The sequence below is a fragment of the Microcebus murinus genome, chromosome 5, assembly GCF_040939455.1.
Source record: "Microcebus murinus isolate Inina chromosome 5, M.murinus_Inina_mat1.0, whole genome shotgun sequence".
NCBI classification, from domain to species: domain Eukaryota; kingdom Metazoa; phylum Chordata; class Mammalia; order Primates; family Cheirogaleidae; genus Microcebus; species Microcebus murinus.
In genome coordinates, this window is record NC_134108.1 from 56,448,107 (window position 1) to 56,466,401 (window position 18,295).

Here is an 18,295-nt window from a genome sequence, read left to right on the forward strand (position 1 = left end):
GCATATTTTCTTTTGTTATGGTGCACACAGTTACATGTATACAAAAGGTCTTACCACAGTTGAGAAAAAAGCCAGTTATTGCTAAGCCACTCCCTTTTATGAAGCTTACACTTACGGTCTTTGTGCTTCAGTTTAAGGGGATATTTATAAACCTCATGCTTTCCTGGTTCTTAAACCAGTTTTGACACAATTCTCAATCATACAGTTGAGAAATCACTGCCTCCAGCTTCCTGGAGTCCTGCATAGTGCTCTCTGTATTGCATGAATGTTTTATATTTTATTTAACTCTTCCTTAGATGTTTGTTTACAGCATCTCTAAATTTTTTCTATTGGAAAAATCAAAAGTGTATATGATTAAGTAGAAGTGCATACCACAAAACAAAATGTATGTAATAGAAAATAAAAACTCTAGGTTTTGAAAAATGAACATCCTGCTGAATAAAACATTGACAATTACAAAATTACCCTGTAGGACCCCAACATTCAAATTAGTAACTAGAAATACCATTTTCATCCATTTGTCATTTCATAATTTATCATTACAGAATGAATTTCGAGGTTATCCTTTGTTCTTAGGTTAACTATAGTCATTCATTGGAGATGAGAAACCAGCTTAACTTTTAGCCCTTGTCTTTTTAACATTGAAATTGCCATTTACTACATTGATTGTATTTTGCTCTGAAAAATATAGTTTAATTTTATAACTTAACAATAATCAGTACTCTTCACTCTACTCTTCCACCTTCTTCTGTCACCTAGTACTCTATTTGGTACAAAGAGGTGAAAAGAAAAGAAATTTAGACTACTTTGTAAAATATGGAATACAAAACTAAGGGGAAGTGAAAAATTTTACACAATGTAGATTTTATCAGTACCAAAGGATTTGTTTCAACTTCTGGATTTTGGGAAGGTCTGAAATTCTGCCATGTATAATTAAGGACATTCAGGGTAAAATCATTTATGTAGCTTATTAAAATACTGTCTACCTCTTCCATAAATCATTTAAGTATGATAATCATTTGAAATCATTGTTCACTAAGCTACTTAAGCATAGTTACAGTTTTAAAACCAGTTTAAAAACCCAGAATCTTAATGATGCAATCTGTAAATATTATTAGATATTGATTTAATTCAGAAATTGGTATAGTATGTATCTTTGTTATGATGCTACTTCTGATGTCCCTTTCTTATTATAACTTGTAACAGGATATAGCTTGTCCCAAACAGCTAATTTATCAGAAGTGAAATTTTGTATTTTCCAAACTCTTTTATATATAGTTTCATTTAGTTTAATAAAAATAGGATCATACTTTGTGTACATGTGTGTTTCTATAAAGTGCATAATACTTTGTTGTTTTTTTTTACTGAATGTCAGTATGTATACGTCCAACTTATTGCCTTCAAAAGAACTTTATCTATGTTCATCTGTATCTGTGTTTTTTCCTAAGATAAAATTATGAAAGTGAGATTGCCGAGCACAGGGTTTGTTTATTTTAAATTTGATAAATATTGCCAAATTTCTATCCAAAATCCTTGTTATGCCTAATATCTTTATTAAAGGGAGAATTTATGCAAATTATAAATACTAAATACAAGAATAGACTCCACAGTGAAAAATACAAAGTGTCAAAAAATGAGATGTTAAGCATTAGTAGCAATCAAAAAATACTAATTAAAATACAAAGCTATTTCACCATGATAAATTAATAGGTAAAGATAATGAAAGCAATGTATGTAGGCAAACCTACAGTGTAACTTCAGGTCCAGCCATTTGCTGATAGTGTGTTAAAATCATTTTGGAAAGTGATGTGCTTAAATGAAACCTGGCTAGTATGGTGAAAAACTAGTTTAGTAAACTCAAAAAGAGATGGGCATTGGAGTCCTGGGGTCCTAGAAGGGGTCCTGGAAATTTGTCAGATTTAGCTAATTGTTCTTAAATTGCAATATCAGATTACTTGGGAGCTTATCCCTATTACATACACTGGTATTTTGTCCCAATATGCTTTTACTCTTACTGAGAATTAAACAGCATTAAAATAAAAAGAAGGATATCTGTTAGTAGTACCTTCCTCCTTACCATGTAACATATAATGTTTTTATGTTGATTTTAGGTTGTATAACCTAGAGGTTTTAGGGCCTGCTCTAATATTTTGTTCTGATTAACTAGGATTGGAAATGATGGTTGTGTTATTAGTCAATGTGGTCTCAGAAATAGAGATATATTAACTAGAAGTAAAAGGCAATATTCTGTGTTGTATCTTTTTCTACCATCAACTAATTTGGTAGAGTAGGTTAATTTGTTTTGTTACTTAGAAGTATATTTTGTAATTAAGCCAAGGTTGATATTTTGGGCTACTATCATGTTTATTATTTTATTCTTTCCTTTATGTGGTACCTACTTGTTTAACAGGAGCTCTTAACTAGTTATTAATTGGCCAGAACAGTATTAGAAACCTTACTAGGGGTAGGGACAGTAGTAATAATAGCAAACATTTACCTAAGGTTATTGTGTACCTGGTGCTATAATCTTTTTTATGGATTAATTCACTTAATCCTCACAACAAACCTAATAGGTAAGTACTGTTGCTATCCCCATTTTGCAGATAAGAAAATTGAGGCAGGGAGAATTACAGTAAGTTGCTAAAGGTCACACTGCTAGTAAGTACTATGGTTGATACTCAAACTACTCAGTCTGATTTTGTAGTCCATATTATAATAAATACATCATATTGTTATAGTTAATAAAAAATACTTGAAGTTCTGTGCTTGATACTCTTGCTGAAATGTATGATATTCATCTTCTATCAAAAATTCTGTTCTAATAAATTCATTATATTTAAGGAAGATAATATGAATATATAGTGCCTATTTAATCTTCAGGGTTTTTAAAATTGTACTTCAAGTAATGAGGATCCTCTTCATAATTATCAGATGGTGGTATCAAATTCCCTTCCCCTTGCCCAGAGTCTCTGTTTTACGTAATGGGTGGTTACAAAACTTCTTTACTCCCTACTCAGCATCTCCCAGCCCCAAAGAAGCAGAACAAGAAAAAGATTATTTCTCTGGGTATACTAATTTGTGTCAAATTGGATAGCTCCTTTGACAATATCATTGTAGTTCTTGTAAGAACCACTGTCATGAGAACAGAACACAGTGTACTTATGTTCTATTTGTTTATATTTTTAGAGGGTATGCAAATATATTTTTTGTTTCTTTTTAAGAAGGACATATAATAAACAGTGATTACTTTAGAGGAGAAGAATAAGGTGGGGAGAGGATGGGAGAAGGTTCCTTTTACATCTTTCCTTGTGATTTGGATGCATTTTCAAGAATGTTGGGTTTTAATACTGTGTCTTCTGATTTTTGTCTGAAGGAGCTATAAGCAGTTGTCTCATGATGTTGCTATTACATTTAATCTGAAAGTGTTGCCTTATTCCATTTAGTGTTGCTATAAGAGAATACTTGGGAATGGGTAGTTTATAAAGAAGTTTATTTGGCTCATGATTCTGGTGGCTAGAAGGTTCAAGATTGGACATCTGCATTTGGTGAGGGCCTCTGGCTGCTTCAGCTCACTGGCAGAAAGCCAAGGGGGTCCTGGCATGTGCAAAGAGATTACTGGTGAAAGGAAGTAAGGCAGAATGGGGAGAGGTCCAGGGTCTTTTTGACAATCAGTTCTGGAAAGAATTGAGTGAGAACTCACCCCCCTAAGGAGGGCATTAATCTGTTCATGAGGGATCTACTTCTGTGACCCAGATACCTCCCACCATACCTCACCTTCCAATATTGTCACATTGGGGGTCAAATTTCAACATGGGATTTCAAGAAAACAAACATAGCAGTTGTTGCAGATGTTTACTGACTGAATATATTGTGTCACTCAGTCTCTAGAATAGTGGAAGAAACTGTGGAAGAAACAATTCTTAAAGTTTGATGCCAGAATAACACTTTTTATTGAGGATTGATTTTGTCTCTATTTGGAGCCATGTGTAAGTTCTTTTTTAGTTGTGTGTCAAGAGAGCTTAGAGCCAGGTTTTATACTTAGTCACAGATACTTTGGTCACATTTGCTTTTCTCCTTCTTTATCATGTTATTAAACCCCATTTTCAGTGTATGTATAAGTTTCTGTTAAGGCCCTTCAAAACCAATAACAAGTAAGTGTTGTTTGATCTTTATTTCAGTGTTTGTAAGTTTGTTAGACTGTAGGGAGTGGAATGGGAATGGAGAGAAAAAAATGCAGAAAATGTATGATTTCACTGGGCTCTACATTGTAGTCATATTGGTGCTTATACTTTAAGGAGAAAACACAGAAAAGCAAAGAAGAAATGTGGTCCCTTTTCTTGTACAATGTTATAAAATATAATGGTCATCTACCAGGGCAGCTGTCCCAGCTCAAGCAGTGTTTTCTTCTTAGAGTATAAGCTTCTACGTTTCCTATTATCTCTGCCTTCCTTACTGTAGATATGCATTTAAGGACATTCAGTGAGTGAGTGAGTCACAAACTTCCATTGGGAAGCTCTCCTTGGATAGCCATAAACTGTGATTAAATAGTATCCATGTCCTGCCCCTTGTTCTTTTTCTAAGCAAAATAGAAATAATTTAAATAATTGAAATAGGTGAACAATAAGGAACTACAAAAATGTTTATTTCTTTAATTGTAAGTTTCAGTTTTATTGTACTATAATTTGTTGATAAGGTTTTAGATGACTCCTTTCTTCTATCTCTCTCAAAAGAAGACCCAAAACAAATTTTTTTTTTTTTTTTTTTTTGAGACAGAGTCTCACTTTGTTGTCCAGGCTAGAGTGAGTGCCGTGGCATCAGCCTAGCTCACAGCAACCTCACACTCCTGGGCTCAAGTGATCCTTCTGCCTCAGCCTCCCAAGTAGCTGGGACTACAGGCATGTGCCACCATGCCCGGCTAATTTTTTATATACATATCAGTTGGCCAATTAATTTCTTTCTATTTATAGTAGAGACGGGGTCTCGCTCTTGCTCAGGCTGGTTTTGAACTCCTGACCTTGAGCAATCCGCCCACCTCGGCCTCCCAGAGAGCTAGGATTACAGGCGTGAGCCACCGCGCCCAGCCCCAAAACAAATTTTTGATTAATTATTCTCAAATAAATACAATATTTTAATATCAAATGTCTAGAATTAGTTTGATGAGAAGGAAATGGTATTGTGTTGTTTTTGTGAAGAGCTGCAGCATATATTTATTTTAGTTCATCACATTTGAGGGTAGTAGTTTGGCATTGCAGTATGATGTTTTAAATTGTTTCTTTTTAATAAGAGATTGCTCCTCAAACTGGGCTTTACAAATATGGCAGGTGAGAGATAGTGATTGTCAAATGTTCAGTGTCATATGAGAGGAGTTTTGGGAGGTTGGGTTTTTTGTTTGTTGTTTATTTTTAACTTTCAAAGAGTACATAGCCCAGTCATATTTGAAGAATACAACTTTACAATAACCCAAGGAAACTCTCTATGACCCATATCCCAGTTGTACAGATTGGGACTCACCACAGGACAAGTTGCTACCACAAATCAGTCACATGCCAACAGCCAGCTATCTTAATTAGTGAGAATAGGCATTATTTTAAGTGTAGCAGACACCTGCTCTATGAGACTTTCATGAAATGAAATCCTGAGATATTACAGATAAGCAGTTAGAATGATGACAGCAAGATCTTTGAGGTTTGTATGCACAGAAATATAAATCATTTTGTATTTTTCTCAATTATATATAATTAGTCAAGTTTCAGGGTAGCCAAGCACTATGTCCTTTACAAACTTGTGCTCATAAAGTAGACTTCATTCAGTATGTATATTCTGAGATTGATGCAAAGTGTTTTTAATCAACAAAAGGAATCACAAAGAGAATTCTACCCCAGATGTTAACACATGTAGTGTAGAACTGCAGTCCCCAACCCCTGTGCCTCGGCCCAGTACCGTAGTTCAGCAGCCTGTTAGGAAAACAGGACAATGCCTAAGCTCCACCTGCCCCTCGCCCCCACCTCATCTGTGGAAAAATTATCTTCCATGAAACTAGTCCATGTTGCCAAAAAGGTTGGGGACCGCTGCCCTAGAAAGTATTTCCTTGAATGTATAATTTTCAGTAGGGGAGCTTTCTCACCCCTATTCCCAGCATTTCATGCTCTGTTCCTTCAAAAGTTTTAGAATTTCCTATCAAATTATATTTTGTTTCTTTACTTAATAGCTGTTACATATGAAATTTTAGCTAAAAATAGTATTATAGAGTTTTTTTAATGAAAAGACCAAAATACATTTTAGATGACATTTTTTATGCTCTCGCTTTACCAAACTATCTGTACTTTTCAAGAAACTGTGTGCTGTACTAATACTTTTGTACTTGAAGATTTTCTAATTAGTTTTTATATTTTAATTTTATAATTGAAAGCTACCATCCTTAACATAAATATAACTAGGTTCTTGAGAGGACTTTGTACTTTATGTGTGTGAATGTGCACTCATGCATGTGAATTGATGGGAGATGAGGGAACATAAAAAATGTTAAAAAGGAAGTAGTTGGAACTAACTGATTTGTTATAGTATCTCAAGGGGCAGGTACAATCTGCAAACTGTCAGATTCCATTATGGGGTCTAATGCCATCAATCAGAACTGACATTTGTATATCAGAGGTTAGTATAACTATAATTATATGTATGTTTGTAGAATGTAAACTATGTGACATTTTAGATTTAATCTTTAAATTAAAACATTCCTATAATTTATAAGCTTATTGGTTGGCTAGATTTGTGATTATGTATTTTAAAAAGGATGATAGACTTCTTAAATCCTGCAAACTGTGTCCTGGTCTACACCTATAGTATTAGAATGTGATTTGTAACAATTCCAGGCAGTTTTCACTACAGAAAATATATTAAGTAAGCTTTCTGGAATATTGCTCTTTAGCTTAGTTAATAGATCCTTAGCACTTTCAACTAAATGTACCATATTTCATCAGTTGTAAGACACATTTTGAAAATTTATTTGATTGTGGTTTTTTGCCTAAGTGACATGTAAAATAATGATGTAACTTATAATCAATGGCTCTTGAGAGTTAATGAGTTATAATATAGTCTTGGATTTTAATAGCTATATTTTGATACTTCATCATTCTGGTTCTAAAAAGTCATTTATATAATTAGCTTAAACATTTTTTCCCATTTTCTACAGTCTAAGTGCCCAAAATTTCAAAATCAGTATTAAATATTATAAAGACAAGAAAATGTACATTTATCTTTAAAATTTCTTATATTCTTTTTGATTTAAAATTTGAAATCTTTTAATTTATAGCCATATGCCTCAAAGAAAAAACTGTTCCAACAGTTAAAATGATTTTTTAAAAATGCTTAAAATTCAGTATCATATCAGTATGACTTGTGTAATTTCACAGTTGATGTAACAGGATGAATTAAACATAGAGCAGACTACTTGTAGGCATTGCAAACATTTCTCTGTTTTAAGCCAGATATATGTTGTCAATAGTAAAAGAGCTTCAGGACTATATTTTACATATTATGAATTAATTAAAATGTGAAGATTTAAGGAATTGGGGTACTATCATTGGCTAGATAGTTGCTCTTCACAGCAAATTTGAATCATAGCTACTAACACGCATATTTGGTTTGTCAGATCTTAAAAATTTGTTCAAGAAGATGAAAACTTTTCTATAAAATGCCTTCTTCTGTACAAACACATTCTTTCTCTCTCTCTCTCTCTCTCTCTCTCTCTCTCTCTCTCTCTCTCTCTCTCTCTCTCTCTCTCTCTCCTCTCTCCATCACCTCTTCTCTTCCTCTAAATTTCTCTAAACATTTTTCTCTCTTATTTCTCCCCTCGAACCAGCTTGTTCATTCTGAAATAATGGTTATCGTTATTTTGATTTGATTTATTTTTTTCTCTTGGTTTGTGAAGTAGCAATCTTTGAGTAAGATTGTTTAGAAATCTCATAATTGTATTATCAGCCATCCTTGATTTGCCTTCTTAATCATAAAGATATCATGAATGGCTTTGTCGATTCTTATTGAAAACCATATGTACTGTGTCTGGTGTTTACTCCTTATCTACCTTCTCATTGACTTTATCTGAAGTAAAAATGAGGTTGAAATGGCATGACTTTTTTTGATGCATTTCATACTATCACTTAGTGTACTCTCTTCCCTAAACACTAACATGTGCTCCCATAAACATACAGTATGAGATTGATCATAGGCCGTCCCCAGCTTTGGATGGTTCTCTCTTGGGGACCAGAGAGAGACTGCTACATGAAGGAAAGGGTGGAAAAAGAGAGGCTTAAAAGAGCTTTTAGTCTGAAAATAAGTTAGAAAGCAGGTCCTTTTGTTAAGGGTCCTCAACAGGGGTTTTTTCCTTGGCTCAGTTGCTCATGGCACAGAAAGCCAATTTCTGAGTCTATATGAGGAAGGATTGTCAAGGAAGGAAGGAAATTTATTGCGGAAGATGGGAGGTGGGAAGACTGCCTCTAATCTGCCTCGAAGTTTTTCTGTTTGTGAAATGAATAATGCATGAAGTGAGTGAGCATCATTACATATTTGGGGTGGAGTGCAGGGCACGCAAGTGCAGTGAGAAATCATACTGGCACATACATCCCATGTTCAAAAAATGGCAGATAAGCCCCTCCCAGGGTGGAGATTTTAGTAGTATAATGAGCTATTGGTAATTGGTCATCCCTTAGGTCTGGTGGGCATGTAGGTGGTGGGGAGTATGTTGCTCAGCAGGTCCTTGGGCAAGATTTCTGGTGAAATTCTATTTATCTTGATTTCTTTGAACAATTGGGTAGTGTAAGGCTTCATGATTATCTTGTTACTGCAAGGAGAGTTCACCATTTCTGAAAAACAACTCAAAGGGGAGGGGAATCAGTGAAACAGAAAATTACAAAGATCTGGTCAACGAATCTGCTGACCTGGGAACTTGAAACAAGAGAACTGCAAAAAGGTGTCTTTGTTCTTGGAGCTGGTTACACTTTCTTAATGTCTCTATACCTGGTAATTTGTGGCCCCAAACTTATTTTATTTCTTTTTGTTTATTTGTTTGTTTTTATTTCAGCATATTATGGGGTTACAAATTTTAAGGTTTTAAATAATGCCCTTGCCCTCCCTCCCCCCACAAGTCTGAGCTTCAAGCGTGACCATCCCCCAGACGGTGCACGTCTCACTTATTATGTATGTATATACCGGCCGCCTCACCCCTCCCACCTGCCCAATACCCAATTAATGTAGTTCCTATGTGTCTACTTAGGTGCTGCTCAGTTAATACCAGTTTGCTGGTGAGTATATGTGGTGCTTGTTTTTCCATTCTTGGAATACTTCACTTAGTACTATGAGTTCCAGCTCTATCCAGGAAAATACAAGATGTGCTATATCACCGTTGTTTCTTAGAGCTGAATAGTACTCCATGGTATACATATAAGGGAGCATGGGTCTTTGGGTCAGTGTAAATGCTAAGAGACTTATATGAGACCCCTAATTCTCCACTAATTAGTTGCAGGACTTGAAAAAGTCATTTTATCTTCTTGGGTTTACCAATAAAATGGGATTTGGGGGACTAGAAGAAAAAAGTTAACTTGTGGAATTTTATGCCTTCAAGTAATTCGGAGTATATATCAGAAATCTGAAAAGACAAGAACAAATTCTTTTTTGTTGATGATGTTCAATAGAGACCAACAGGAATAACATTAAGGCAATATAAAGATTATGAAGTTTAAATCACATGTGTCTTATTTCTCTTTCTGGTTCAAAGATTTCCCATAAATATGTTGCACTTTCTCATCTTTTTGCTTTTGATGCATATGGGAGTTCCTGTTTGAGGGGAAGATCAATAAATGGTCATAAAATTGGCCTAGATTTAGAACTTGGCATCTATACTTCTAAAAAAAAGAAAGTATTTCCAGTCAACAGGTTAAGGAACATGGACTTACATGTAAGTTTCCTGTCCTCAAGATGCTGGCAAGCTACACATAAAGACATATTTATATATAGATGATCACACAAGAGATAATATGTGATAAAAGTATAAGAAGCACAAAGAACATATTTGCTTATGTTTTCCTCTCTGCTTAAAATATTATTCTTTATTTTTCTGGAAAGCTCTCATTCACCTTTTAGCTATTATAGTTCATATGTACTTTCTTGTCATTTAAGCTTTGTTTTTAAATGTAAGTTATGTATCATTATAGTACCATTTATATGCACATCTTATTGTTATTGAAATAAAATATGCAATAACATAAAAAAATTCTAAGTGAACAGCTTGATGAATTTTCCTAAAGTGAATATATTGATGTTAACACCACTCAAATCAAGATATAAAATGTTATTAATACTGGCACCCCAGAGTCTCTTTATTCCATTCTCTACTACCCTCTTCTTCCTTTCCAGATATCCTAGCTTTTAACATCTACATTAGTTTCACCTGTTGTAAAACATTTTATAAATGAAGTTATATACTATGTGCCTGGATTCTTTCACTTAACATTAAGATTATGAGATTTTTTTCATATGTTCTTACATATAGTTTAGTAATTTACTCATTTTTGTCATATCGTATCCTATTATGTAAATATGTTACTAGTTATTTATCCATTTTATTGTTGATGGACATTAGATTTGTTTCTAATTTTGGAATATTATAAATTATACAGCTATGAAAATTCTTAATACACATCTTTGGGTGCATTTATGTGTATATTTCTATTGAGTATATATTATATACTAGGAATGGAATTGCTGGGTAACAAGGCATGCATATGTTCAGCTTCAGTAGATATGACCAAGCAAAGTAGTTGTTGTATAACTTTATATTCCCACCATTGCTTTATGAGAGTTCCAGTTGCTCCATATCATCTGTAAACACATTTCTGTCTTTATGACTTTTATGATAGTTGTGTAGTAGTATCTCTCTCTTTCTTTCTCTCTCTCCCTCTCTCTCCCCCCTCCGTTTTTTTTGTAAGTATGGAAAAATATATTTGTGATTTTCAGTTCATCTTTTGGCTTACAGGTTTGCTCAATATTACATTCTATACCATCGTTATTATATCATAATAGCATTTATACACACAGGTTACTGTTTGTTCTCACACTCACATACTGCATTTGTAAATTTATATTAATATATTTTTAGATAATTTGGTTTTTACTTTTGACTCATGGACAATAGTGCTATAATTGTAGATCTTTAGGGGAGAAAAATTTATTTTTTGTCTTATATTCACTTACAGTCAAGGTTACCAGAATATTAGGCAGACTAATCGGTACTCACTAGCTAGACAAAGTGTTATAGAAGGACAGAGGAGAAAGGAATTTATTCTTGTTGAGACACATTGAGAAATGTTTATTGATGAGAATGTAACAATTTGATTTGGACTTTGAATGATAGGTAGAATTTTTATTTGTGAAGTTTTAGAGAACCATATATATACTAGTAGTGGGAGGGACAAGTATAAACAAAGACTTGCAAATATGAAAGTAAGGGTGTGTTTGGGAAGTGTTGACAGGCCAAGAATGAATTTGAGAGTAGAGGGAAAAAAACTAAAAATCTTTGAGACCAAATACACACTGAAGAGTTGTGAATTATCACTGCAAAGGCTTTGAATGCTTGGAGCAAGATTTTGGCATAACTAACTTTAGGTTGGAAGATTTATTTTATAGCATCCAGTAAGATAGTTTGGGGGGGGGGTGTGGAATTTGAGAGAGTTCAAGAATGTGATTGTTACCTACGTGTGTGTGTGTGTGTGTGTGTGTGTTTGTGTTTGTGTATGTGTGTATACTAGGCACCAGAGGTTTGGTGCCTACCAGCCTGGGAAGGTGGAAACAATTAGTTCAATTTTATAGAAGAATTTATAAATTGTCTTCAGCATTTAAAATAAGTGAATGACAGAATCATTAGGTAGGTAAATAAAATTTTAAATCTTACTATCCTTAAACATTGGTATTTAGTTCTAATATTGTATTAATATATTAGGGTGGCAATTTAGTATTTTTCTGCTTTAAACAAGAAGTATATTGTTTTTAACTACTGTTTTTAGTTTTATGGTTTTTACATTTTTCATTTATAAACAGACAAGTATCTTTAAAAGATAAGAACTTCTTTGCAAAAAATATAGCCACAATACCATAAAAACACTAAATAATTTTAACAACATTTTCTTCATATTATCTAATATCTAGTCTTTGTTTTCCCAGTTGACTTTTTAAAAATAGCTGTTTGTTTTAGTCAAAATCCAAACAATGGCATTTGATTGATATATATCTTAGGGGTCTCTTATTCTTTTTAAAATTTTTTAAAATTGGGGTTCACTTTTCATAGAATGAAACACAGTCTTAAATATGTAGTTCATTGAGTTTTGGCAAATGTGCAAGCCACTACTAATAAGGTCTAGAAACATTTCACCTATTGAGAATGATCCCTATTGCCTCTTTTATGTCTGTTCCTCCTCCTCCAAACCACCATTTTGATTTGTCATCATTCTGGTTCAGTTAAAGCCACTCCAGTAACACTAAACACTTTTTAATCTTCATCTCTCTAATAACTATTTGTAGAGTAAAAAATATGAATAAAAATACATTTAAAAACAATGCAATTTTTCTTGTAAAGCCAGAAAATCTAGATGGATAGCTCTGGGGTCTAACACTAGAGGCTGATTATCTGCCTGTAATTGCTCGCTGGCTGATATAGTAACAGTTTTTTCTACCTATTGAATCTTTGCATTTTCTGTTCTCAAAGAGCATTAGATTAATTAAATCTAGTCATACATGGGGTAAAATAAAGAACAAAGTGTAAAATTCACACTCAAATTCATTTCTCTCACAGGTATTATTTGGCAAGAAGCTTTGTGATCTCTTCCATAATTCTTAACTAAAAATGCAATGAATTCCATTTGGGGCAAGTCTATAAATACTTGGATTCAGTCACAACATTCTTCATTCAGTGAGGCACTATGTCTCTGGAATGTTTGATAAAGGGTTTGCTGTGGTGTCCAATTAGTGGATTATGCAAATAATTATAAAAAGTTTAGATTAAAAATTTTACTGTTCCTCTCTACTCTTCTCCTCCTTGAGAAGAAATATACTTCAGCTAGAGAAAGGAATAATTGAGTGGTCATTAAATAATCATGAAAAACTAAATATTGTTATTTTACTATATGCAAATATAAGGACTTTTTAATAATAGTTAAGATGAATTGTTCTGGCAAGTCTTACGTGCTTTGGCTTTGATGTCAAATATAAAAACATTTTAAAATTAAGTATATCAAAATTTTGGCATACTGGTAGTGTATAAGCATCTCAACTATGCCATTTTCCCATTTTCCCTGTCCCCAGTGGACAGGCTAAAATTGGAACATTTTTGAATAATGATTTTTATATAGCTGAGGGGGTGAATACATGTACTGAGAAAAATTTAAGTTGACAGTTAAAATATTGACAGTTAACCCATGCCCTCATACAGGAGCAGATTGTACTGTCATGCATGTGTTCCATTTTATTAAGGAAATATGATACTTTATTTTCTAGCCATTTTAGTTGAGGGAACTGAATTGGTCAAAAATGATATAAATGAAGCCACTGATTACTGTACTGAAAGTAAAGTATAGAAAATAAAATGCTAGAAAGGATTTTTAAGATTTGGTGGTACAGGTTGAGCATCTCTAACCCAAACGTTTGAAATCTAAAATGCTCCAAAACCTGAAACTTTCTGAGTGCTGATATGATATTCAAAGAAAATGCTTGCTGGAGCATTTGGATTTCAGATATTTAGATTAAGAATGCTCAACCTGTGTAGCTTTCTGATTTATGGAAAATTTGATTTTGTAATTTAATTGTTATCACCTTATTACCTCCTAACATTAATTATAAGGAACAGTATTCTAAATTTGTGGTGAGGTAAATAGCCAAGCTTTGTATTTATTATTATAACTTATAATATTTGCTTTGTATGTCTCCTAACATTTACTAATAATAAACTAGCTTTATTTTATATTTTAATGTGTCATTAATTTACAGTTTAGAAGAATTGCTGGTTGTTCTTTTTAAAAAAAAACATGGGTGTGTTTTTCAAGGACTTTTAATGGAAAGGGTTGTTAGTAAGTGATCTCTAGGTATGTTTATGATAATATATTTTGGGTTATTTTAAATCTATTATTATTCAGAGTAGGTTTAACGCTACAGTGGATTGTTGATTTTTCTTTCATTTCCTTTTATATGCTTCTGTCACTTCCTAGTCCCTTTTCAAATAAAGATTGTTATCAATACATGCCACTTTAATGGACAGTGTTGGTTTTTTACATTGTATGATCCCACTTAAAAATATTTGTATATTTTGTACTCTTCACACTGTGATTCACTGACAAACTACCTTCAGTGAGTTTTAAATAATTGCTTGGTAGCACAGCTTAAAGAATTGTCCTCTCTAAATGAATGTTATCTATAGTGAATTAGACATTGTTCTGGGATATTTTAAATATTTTTCATTTGCTTTGTATAGAGATGACCAGAATTATTTCTTTTTGAATGACACAGTTGAAATTTAAATAATATATGTGATTTTTTTCCCTTTTTAATTTGATGGTCTTTTCTTATAGATGCTTGTGACCACACCAGAAAAATGGGATGTAGTGACAAGAAAGAGTGTTGGGGATGTCGCTCTTTCCCAAATTGTTAAACTCCTCATTCTTGATGAAGTTCATTTGCTGCATGAAGATAGAGGACCAGTATTAGAAAGCATAGTTGCACGTACTTTACGGCAGGTAAGAGGTAGTTATTTATAAGCTTATATTGGAGGGATGAACAGGTTTTTAAACCTAAAATGTAGCATTCAAATGAAATGTTAATATGCATTGTTCATGGGAATAAAGATAATTTTAGTGTGGAGAAAACTTTAGCTATTTCATTTTCACATTAAAAGTCCTCTATCTATTTTTCTTTCAAATCTTATTTTATTGAAATCTCTTTAAATTAACCTGAATAAATAAAGGAAAAATTTCCTTCTAAACCTGTGCTGAAAAGCTAAATCTAATACTGACATTTTAATTAATATATTTAAAGGGGGACATGTGCATATTGTCTCTAGTTTTATACCTTGTTGGTTATTCATAAATAGTCCAAACTAGAACTGGTAAATTCCTGGTGCCAGGATTCTTATGATATTTTCTATCTAAGCCCATTTTCATTATGTGAAAAGATAACTTAGAATACTCATGAGTATTTAAATGATATTTTTGGGCAGATTATGCATATATAGAAAAAAGATGAACACCTATTTTTCAACCTAATCAAGAACTCTAATTCCTTGACTCCACATTGTTATTGTCTTTTATTCATATTCTCCTGCCTTTATTTTCTTTCTGAAATAGTCAAGACTCCATGACAAATAATTCTTTTGTCAATAACCTTAATTTACTTATCCCCTGAGTACCTGGCAAAATTACAACAGTGAATCAGTTGACTCGTGTCTGCACCTCTAGCCAGACTGCCAATCATTAGTGGAGAAGATTACACAGTGTTGTAGACTAGCATCAATATACATTCATAGACTGTGATGTAGATTATGTATTCATGCCTCTAAATTCACCGGGCTCCTTGGGATTACCCTGTAACTTCTAAGCGGTTTTTCTTCTGTTTCCTTAATATGACCCTTTCTGAGCTTTACCAGTCTCCTCTGTCACTCTTCATCATCCTCCCGTGCCTCATTCTTATACAACAGTACTTTTTAGTGAATGGAAATAGAGTCCTTTGTGTTTGAACGCCCTCAATTTCCATCCCTTTCCTTCCTCTCCCTACCCAGAAAATAAACAACCCCTCCTCCCCACCACAAACATACCTTTTATTATACTCTTGACCTTTTCTCAGAAGTCCTATCTCCCTTTGCCTTGAACTCAATTCCTTTCACTCCATAAGTTACCCTTTTTCTTCTATGTCTTTACCTTCTCCCTCTCAGTAGTCACTGTCACTTTAGCTTAAAAGAATTGCAAAGTCCCTTTTATTGTTACCAAAGAACTTCCCTCGAATCCATCCCTCTCCAATAACTGCTGCTTAATAAAGCTATGGATATAGTGGTAAACAAAACAAAGTTCTTGCTTACATTTAGATTTTAAGTTGGCCTAGAGTATGGTGCATATACATGAAAGAGTATGCAGCAAGCTGAAAAAAGTGGTTTCTTGCAGTAGAAATGGAATTGGAGGAGCATTTGGGACATGTTCATGTTTTACCACATAAGTTAAAAATATTTGTATACACACACATACACAAAACACAAAGGGTTGAAATATTCAAAGTAGATTCACAGAAATCAGAGATGTTAGCTAATATACAATTTAAGTATAATTTCAAGAGTGCATGATGAACCATGGAGAAGTCTGAAACTGCTGAATCTAGTCTTCAGGTCCTTTCTTGCTACAATTGATGTGCCCTGGCCCAGATTTTTTTTTTTTTTTTTTTTTGAGACAGAGTCTCGCTTTGTTGCCCAGGCTAGAGTGAGTGCCATGGCGTCAGCCTAGCTCACAGCAACCTCAAACTCCTGGGCTCGAGTGATCCTTCTGCCTCAGCCTCCCGGGTAGCTGGGACTACAGGCATGCGCCACCATGCCCGGCTAATTTTTTTATATATATATCAGTTGGCCAATTAATTTCTTTCTGTTTATAGTAGAGACGGGGTCTCGCTCTTGCTCAGGCTGGTTTTGAACTCCTGACCTTGAGCAATCCGCCCGCCTCGGCCTCCCAAGAGCTAGGATTACAGGCGTGAGCCACAGCGCCCGGCCTCCTGGCCCAGATTTTATATATGATATCTCAAAAAGAACATACAGGGCATCATTTATATGAAAGAGAGCTATTTTGATCATAAAATGCTTTGATTTTATACCGTTATATTTTATACCTATCACTATTTTCAGAGAGCCATTCTGCATGAATCTACATATTCCACGTTTACTTTCAATGAGCCATCTAGAGAGACCATGTCCATCCTGCTAAAATTAATCTACAAATAAGGACTTTCTGGAATATTGGAACATTAGAGGCCAAGTAAATATCATTAATATATTTGTTAGGATTCTTCACTGAAAAAGCAATCAGTCCTATAACACCAGAGATTGCAATCTTGCTGCAAATCTTTTCTTTATATATGTACACAGGTGCATATACATAACACTGTATATCATGTATAATATTTTTAAACAGTTTTAAGTTTAAAAACATTTTATAAATTTTTTATACATGTATATTTTTCTATATAAAATAAGAATAAATAATTTTCTATATATCCAGAAATATTAATATAAACCATATAAAATTATATATTATGGATTTATTACATATGTAATATAATTATATAATCTATAATATATCTTAATATGTTATAGAAATATATATTATATATAATATAGATATATAGTAATTCCTTCTTCCCATTGTGAACAAATTCTGATTTTATAGTTTTGCACTACCATGCCCATAAACCTTGTTTATTTGCTGTTTGATGTCTTAAGAAAAATATTCAAATTCCTTGGCTGGATATTAAAGATTATTAAAGCTTTTGTCTGTCTAATTTTAACTTATATGTATCTGTTACCCACACAAAAGTATTTGATTTTTCTCTACTCCCTTTCAAATACCTTCATTCAGAGACTAAATTAATTGTACTTGAAGCAGAATGTGCTGTTAGTTGTGAGATAAGAGTCATGAATGCCAAATTCTATAATGCCTTTTTTTTAACTCCACACATCCACTTACTGAAAATCTATTCTTTTGAAACCGTGAAATACCACTTCTTCTATGAATTGTTTTCTAGTTCCTCAGAATGAATTACACCTTTTCTGCTTCCTCTGCACTCCCCTTCATTGCACATTTTTAGCACATATCATAGCCTTCCTTATAATTTCAAAACTTGCTAGTTAATTCTGTCTTCATCTGTATCCCTTGCTAGGTTTTAATCTCTTTGACAGAAGTATCTATGTGATTCTTCTCATATTTCCAAAGTATAAGGCAGTGCTCATAACAATTTTTATTAAAAAGTTCCTGTTTTTGTTTGTTCCTTGTGATTACCAGTTGTTCCCAGCAGATGGCACATCACATCACACTTCAATTTCACATCACATCATACTCCAACATGTGTAACTAAATATAGAATCATCATAGGAAACTCAGTTCCAAGACATTGTAGATTTTGTTGAGGAACTGAAATTTCTTGGTGGGATTAGAGATGAAATTCATAGCACACTTGGCATGACTAGGAAAAATTTAGAAAAGGTAAAAGTATAAGAAATGCCAAATCTGTT

At 33.4% G+C, this 18,295-nt stretch overlaps 1 protein-coding gene across 4 annotated transcripts in view; it reads left to right on the top strand.

Annotated features, from left to right (window-relative positions):
* Nucleotides 1–18,295, top strand: part of ASCC3 (activating signal cointegrator 1 complex subunit 3) — a 318,336-nt gene that overhangs the window by 102,974 nt on the left and 197,067 nt on the right. For all 4 annotated transcript variants that reach the window (XM_076003099.1, XM_012738813.3, XM_076003097.1 and 1 more), the window contains one exon: nt 14,607–14,771. In XM_076003099.1, the coding sequence (XP_075859214.1) occupies nt 14,607–14,771 (165 nt within the window). The remainder of the gene's footprint in view (nt 1–14,606; nt 14,772–18,295) is intronic.